The sequence below is a fragment of the Phocoena phocoena genome, chromosome 7 (assembly GCF_963924675.1).
Source record: "Phocoena phocoena chromosome 7, mPhoPho1.1, whole genome shotgun sequence".
Taxonomy (NCBI): domain Eukaryota; kingdom Metazoa; phylum Chordata; class Mammalia; order Artiodactyla; family Phocoenidae; genus Phocoena; species Phocoena phocoena.
Window position 1 is genome coordinate 100,918,282 of NC_089225.1, and position 6,993 is coordinate 100,925,274.

At 48.5% G+C, this 6,993-nt stretch overlaps 1 protein-coding gene across 1 annotated transcript in view; it reads right to left on the minus strand.

Moving 5' to 3' along the window:
- The window catches only part of AP1S3 (adaptor related protein complex 1 subunit sigma 3), a 52,666-nt gene extending 46,186 nt beyond the window's left edge, over positions 1-6,480 (minus strand). Inside the window, exon 1 of the mRNA XM_065880182.1 lies at positions 6,268-6,480. Within this exon, the coding sequence (XP_065736254.1) occupies positions 6,268-6,480 (213 nt within the window). The remainder of the gene's footprint in view (positions 1-6,267) is intronic.
- Positions 6,481-6,993: the final 513 nt, after the last annotated feature.

Below are 6,993 nucleotides of genomic sequence, written 5' to 3' on the forward strand. Positions count from 1 at the left end.
CAGGCAGGCTTCCTGAAACGCTGTAGGCATGTCACCTCCACAGGCAACGTGTATCTCAACATTTACACAACAGAGACGTCTCCTCCAACAGCACTTCTGCCTCCCGAGGAAGTTCTGACACTTAAAAGAAACAGTCATCTTTTTCAGGCCTCTTGTAGCCTCACCTGCATAACGAAAAGTTGCTGCCCTGATTTTTTTTTTCAGGGAAGCCAAGAGAAGCTGGTGGTGGGCAGAAGACACTGAAACTGGGGGCTGAACTATTCAGTCAATCTGAATCTGGTACCGGGCTTGATTGGTCCTCCCTGACTCTTTCAGGGACAGGACTTCTCAATCTTGCTAGAATGTTCTGCTGTCTACTGAACACAGTGAGGCCAATCCTAGTTCATCTGACAAGCACCTCTGTGCTTTCATGGTTCCGTCCTGTGAAATGACTAGCAATATTATTTTACCTTTTTACCAAAAGTTTTCAGAGTCGCTGAAGTTAGAAAGATGGATCACATTTTTTTCCCCCTCAGCTAGTCTCGACTCTCATTCAAAAGCAAGGTACAGGGCTTTCCTGGTGGCACAGTGGTTGAGAGCCCACCTGCCAATGCAGGGGACACGGGTTCGAGCCCTGGTCCGGGAAGATCCCACATGCCGCGGAGCGGCTGGGCCCGTGCGCCACAACTACTGAGCCTGCGCTCTGGAGCCTGCAAGCCGCAACTACTGAGCCCACGTGCTACAACTACTGAAGCCCGCACGCCTAGAGCCCGTGCTCCGCAACGAGAAGCCACCGCAATGAGAAGCCCGCGCACGGTAACGAAGAGTAGCCCCCACTCACCGCAACTAGAGAAAGCCCGTGCACAGCAATGAAGACCCAGTGCAGCCAAAAATAAATAAAATAAATAAATTTATTTTTTTAAAAAAGCAAGGTACAAACAGGAGTCCTGGAAGCCTGACCAAGAGCCCAAGTTAAAGAAAATAGAAGAGAGAAAGTGTCTGTGTGCGTACATGCATGTGTGTGTCTGTGTGTGTGTCTGTGTGTGTGGACGTATTGTAAGGAAACTTCTGTTTCCATCCCAATTCCAGACACATCCAGGCTTAAGAAGTTACAAAACATAGGGAAAAACAAAGCAGAGTTTTGCTGGAGAAGTAATACAAATGGGAACATTTTTTAAGTCATTTTTCATATAATTTAAAAGGTGCTATGTTCAAATACAAAAAAAACCTGATATGTCTAATAGAACACACAATAAAAAGTGACTCTTTTTACAACACCAGATGCTTAGAGCCCTTCCCAGAAACAATCACTGTCTCTAGCATACCCTTCTACAAGTTTTCTGTTTATTTGCAGGTTTATCTGTGTCATCGTTTTAGACAAATTTGTCTAAGCTGACAAATTATACCACACCTGACAATCAGGGCAGACCCAGGAAGACCTGGGGAAGCCATGGCATCCCGTGCCCAGGGCTCCATTGGGACGTGGACAGAGGCAATGAGAGCAGCGGAAGCACCGACCTAAGGATCTAACCTACAGCAAACGCGGGGAGCGGATACGGCTGAGAACTCCCCATCCAGTCAGAACTGATTCAGGAAATGACCAAGTACAGTCCAAGCCAGCCGGACGAACGGCCCACGACCTTAGGACAAGAAGGGAAGGGGTGGCAGGGCCTGACGTAGCCACCAGGATCGGCACTGCTTGGGTCCCCATGCCACCTGCCTGGGAATCATCTACAACTTCCATGAAGTAAGAATGAGATGATGACTAACCCCTACTTTATAGTATAATCCTCTTCTGTACGCTTGATACAAAATACATATTAAGAAAGTTTAGAGAACTTCCCGCCAAGAACGTGGGCTCCAGGAGAGCAGGAGAGCTTCTGGCTTCTTCAGCATGACCTCTGGGGCCTAGATCCAGGGCTGGCTTTTGTGGACACCAGAGCCCTGGGTTCACAAAGGGAGCACCCTTGACTTAATGCCCTGCTGCCATTGTCTTGAAATTCCCAATAAATTCTGAACGAGGGATCCTACATTTTCATTTTGTACTGGGCACCACAAATGATATAGCCAGTCCTGCCTGGAACACTGCTTGTCATAGGGCAGGTGTCCAATTTATTTGTCAAATGTACACGAGTGAATTAATGGAAGTTGCCTGAAAACATGGGTCTACAGAACAAACTCAGCCTCCAGGCCAATTCTGGCCCTCCACCTGTTTTGGTAAATAAAGTTTTATTAAAACACAGTCACAGCCATTTGCATCTTGTCCATGGCTGCTTTCACTCTACAGCAGAGGGGTTGAGTAATAGTGACAGAGACTGTAAGGCCCAGAAAGCCTAAAATATTTACAGTCCGGCCCTTTACAGAAAAATGTTTCGGACACCTGCCTTAGAACACTGTCTCAAATTTCTCTTCCCAAGTAATTAGAACTGCAGAAAAGGCAGGTAGACTTGTGAGATCTGGAGGGTCAGTCTTAAGCAACTAGCCATAAACGAACTATATCTTAGGTGTTTATCTTTAAAGTTTATGGGAGGTTTGCCTCTTGGACCCAAATACATTGATGTTTTAATGCAAAAAAAAAAATTTTTTTTTTTTAGTCTATAATGAGCTGGAAGAGTCGTTTTTACCCCTGAAGGTCCCCCCTCAACAAGGGTGAGTATACAAAGGGCAGAAGCACCACAGTTTGTACCGTGGCCTTAGTTCCTCCTCTTAATAGACCCAGTGTAGAAGGAAGGCTCCTGTAGCATTTAAGTGGCCACTGAACCTTGCCACACACCCGTCGTTTCTTACCGGCCCAGAAGCCCTGCTACAGAAGATCCAACAAGGACATTAAAACTGGAATCCTGCATGCCTATGTTCCTGACTGAATGTAATATAGGTCTACGCCCCATCGCACTGAGGGACTAACAAGTGGTTATATTATTTTTCCCCAGGCAGTTTTCAGAAACTATTTAGAGAGAGCTATTTCAGAACCCCGCTCTACCTGTTGGGAAGTGTTCAGACTTGGGACTTTGTGGGAGATTTTTTGAAGGCCAGCTTCCTCATAATGGTCAGTGGCATTTCATTTCTAAATGAAACAGTGTGCAGTACCCCCTTTCCACTGTAAAAATTCTTAATTTATTCCACGTTAGCAGCCATGCAAGAAGTACATTTTCTCTTGCTAGTCAGAGTGCTGGAGAGACAGTTTAGTACACCCCTGAGAGGATTTCAGGGGTGTTTGCCTCTGATCTCTGCATGCATTCTTTTACATCACAGGATCTGGAAAGGGAGCTTCTCCTGGGTAAAGAGCTAGAAAACAATGAATTCCAGCAGAGAAAAACAAGATACGTGAGAAAGGGAGGCTATAAGAGAGGCAAGGGGACTTTCCCTGGTGGCGCAGTGGATAAGACTCCACGCTCCCGATGCAGAGGGCCCAGGTTCAATCCCTGGCCAGGAAACTAGACCCCACATGCATGCCACAACTAAGAGTTCGCATACCACAACCAAGGAACCCACGTGCTGCAACTAAGGAGCCCGTGAGCTGCAACTAAGGAGCCCACGTGCCGCAACTAAGACCCGGTGCAAACAAATAAATAAATAAATATTAAATAAATAAATAATTTAAATAAAATGGTGTAGCTGCTGTGGAAAACATTAAAAAAAGAGAGAGAGAGAGAGGCAAGGACAGGCCCCAGGAAAGAAGGAACACCAGTGAAATCTCAGCTCACTCGGAGAATCTCTGTACAGTAACAAGAAAATAAAATTGAAAGAATGATTCATAGAGATGTCAAGGAATGCTAATCTTTGGAGACTCATACAGGAACTTTCTTTATTTGTGTTAGGGGAAGGGGTGACTTTATCCATTATGTCTTCATCCGTAATAAAATAATTCATGGGACCCAAAAGGACAGACATTGGAAACAGTGGGGCAAATACACAATCTGCTGACCATTTCCTGCCAGCTGTTGTCAATAAAATACCACACAAAAATTGTAAGCTGCTGACAGTATTTGTCACAGAAACCAGTAATGGGAACTCAGAAGTAACAACCCTGGGGAGGGGTAAATACAAGTCTCACTGGTGCTGTTGGGAGGCCTGTGGGGAAGGGTCTGTTGTGGGTGAACCCTCTTGGGAGAACTGAACACCGCACAGGGTCTCTTCCCAACCCCTCAACCCCATAGTAAGTGCTGGCCAGCAGCCCAGACCACGTCTCAGTGGAGGACGGCGCTCGCTACTGCTGACATAATAGGCTTCCTCACTCAAGCTGGAATCTAAACCCCCAAAATAACAATACACACTAATCACAATTTACTTAAGCGTCAGACAATAAAACTGATATACTGGGTGCTGGAGAGGGGTTCCCAGCAGGATCTCCAGGTTCAGAGTTAGCTATCTCCACCCTCACCCTCTCGGCTTCTCACTGTTCCTATTTCTCTGTAATACAGTGAGATTATGATGAACATGGGGAACTTGGAATTACCCTATTTAGGAAAAGGAAGCATTCCTGCTGTTTCTAACATAAAATCAGATAAAGAAATAACTTCACAGTTCAGCTTGGGAAGGTGAATTTACTGTATGGTATTGTAAATTTAAATAGAGAAACATTTCAGATACTTGTTGATTCACTTAAAAATTATAATCAACCTATTACACATGATCAGAAACAACTCTTTGATGAACGGTAACAATAGTTTCCAAAGCAAAAAAAAATATATTAGTGAGAAGAGTGGCACTGTTCTACTTTTTGGCAAATTTCCTTAATGTCTGGCTCCACAGAAGACATGGACTCTGCTACCACTTTTGCATTCACTCTGCTACACTCTCGCAGGTCACGTGAGCCTTGAGAAAACTTCATGTACAGTCATGTAGGAATGAACGTGTAAAGGGCAAATAATATCTCTATGCTATTATGAAAATCGTTTTGGCCTTGTGGACCTCTAAAAAGTCTTGGGGGGCTTCCCCGGTGGCGCAGTGGTTGAGAGTCTGCCTGCCGATGCAGGGGACACGGGTTCGTGCCCCAGTCCGGGAGGATCCCACATGCCGCGGAGTGGCTGGGCCCGCGAGCCATGGCTGCTGAGCCTGCGTGTCCAGAGTCTGTGCTCCACAACAGGAGAGGTCACAGCAGTGAGAGGCCCGCATACCAAAAAAAAAAAAAAAAAAGGCTTGGGGACTCCTAAGTGTACCCAGCCCACACTTTGAGAACCACTGCCTTATGAGTTGGGAACAGTTATTATCTCCACTTTACAAATGAGCAAACTGGCATAGAGAGGTCAAGTCATGGTCCAAGGACACATTGCTGGGACAGGTCAGAGCAGATAAAATACAAAGAGCATGATACCCTCATTAGGTTGTTTGTTGCAAGAACTGACTGAGATCAAGAAGGTAAAGCGTTGAGCATCCTCCTATCACAGGCACTCAATAACATCAATATTTCCCATTGGGCTAGATCTAGTAGAAAAGCCAGGGAAACTGCACATTTCTGATCAACTCATCATTTGACACCAGCAAGAAAACATAAAATTCCACTGCAGGCGTTGTCCAGAGCATGGACCCTACACAAGCTCTCGGAACGGAAGATTTTTGCTACTCAGAAACTCCAGGGCCTTACTCCACCCTCCATTAGGCAAAAAATGTGGCCGGCTGCACACATGTCACCTTCTTCCTTGGGAAACCTGAGCAAGCCAGGAGAGCTGCTCCATTATTTACAGCCTCCTTTTTTCATCATGCTATATTTACAAGGAACCCTCAACAAACAACAATGGCGCCTCCAGTCCGTGCCGCCAAACCTCTCCTTGGAAAGCATCTGTGGTCTTCCCATCCAGGGGCTCGGCACTCCACTTCTCTCCTTGTCCATCAACTTTCGTAACCCACATGGCCCTCCTCCTCCTGCCTGTGGAGGGTACTCAAGCCCAGAGTGCAGGTCACTTCTGTTCCTCCTCCGATTGGGAAGTGAGCTCAGCTGGGGAAGTGGAACTCATACAGTTCAGGCCACCGCACTCTCAAAACACTACCCTAAACAGAAGGCAAGAACAAGAGGTGCCTGAAGCTATTGCTTCCATCCAAGTGCAGGCAACCAGGATCTCTCACCTGGAGCACTGCAAACTGGTCTCCCTGTCTCCACTTCCACACCTCCTCACACACGTACCCCAGGCTGCTCTCCACCAACAGCCAAAGCGATCTTTTAAAAGTATCGAAGGGATAAAGTCAGTTCTCACGCTTAAACCGCTCCCAAGGCTCCCCCACTCAGTGGAAATAAAATCCAAACTCCTTAACTTGGTTTATTAGGACCTGCCTCGTCTGGCCCCTGCCTACCTTTCTCGCTACAAGCAAGGGTTCCTTCTCTCTGGCCTTTGCTCTCTCTGCTCCCACTACCTGCAGAGCTCCCCTAAGGACTTCCAACAGCGCAGAGGTCACCTCCTCAAGGAGGCCTTCATTGCCTGCCCGCTCTGCAGCTGCCGCCTCTCCATCCCTCCATCCGGTTGTACTTGAGACTTTAGAGCACTTACTCTCGGAAGTTATCTTCATTTTACTGGTATATTACTCATCTCCCTCCTTCCACATCGTCCTCCTAGAAGGTAAGCCGCCAATAGCAAGGACTCCACCTGGTCCCCGCGACATCTCCAACCGCCTGGCACCGCGCCTGGCACAGACTAAGCGCTCAGCAAACGGTGTAATGAATGAAGCGGCAGTGCCCGAGAGTCCCAAGCTGGCGTCCCTAGCGCCCCGGGCGCATCCGCACCGTCCGGGCGCATCCGCACCGTCCGGGCGCCGGGACTACAGGCGCGGGCGGGCCGGGGGGCTGGGGGACCGGCGGGGCGGGACGGGGCTGCTCGCCCACCCGGCCGCGCGCCCGGCTCGGCGCAGCAGGTGCCTCCCGGGAGCGCGCTCACACACGTCCGCCCTGGTCCGCGCCGCCGCCCCGCTCTCCAGCACTAACCATGGTGGCCGGGCCGCCGCCGCCGTCCCCGCGGGCGAGAGACGAGCGCGGTGGACTCGAGGGCGAGAGGCGAGCGAAGGAGCCGGTGCGGCTGACAGGTG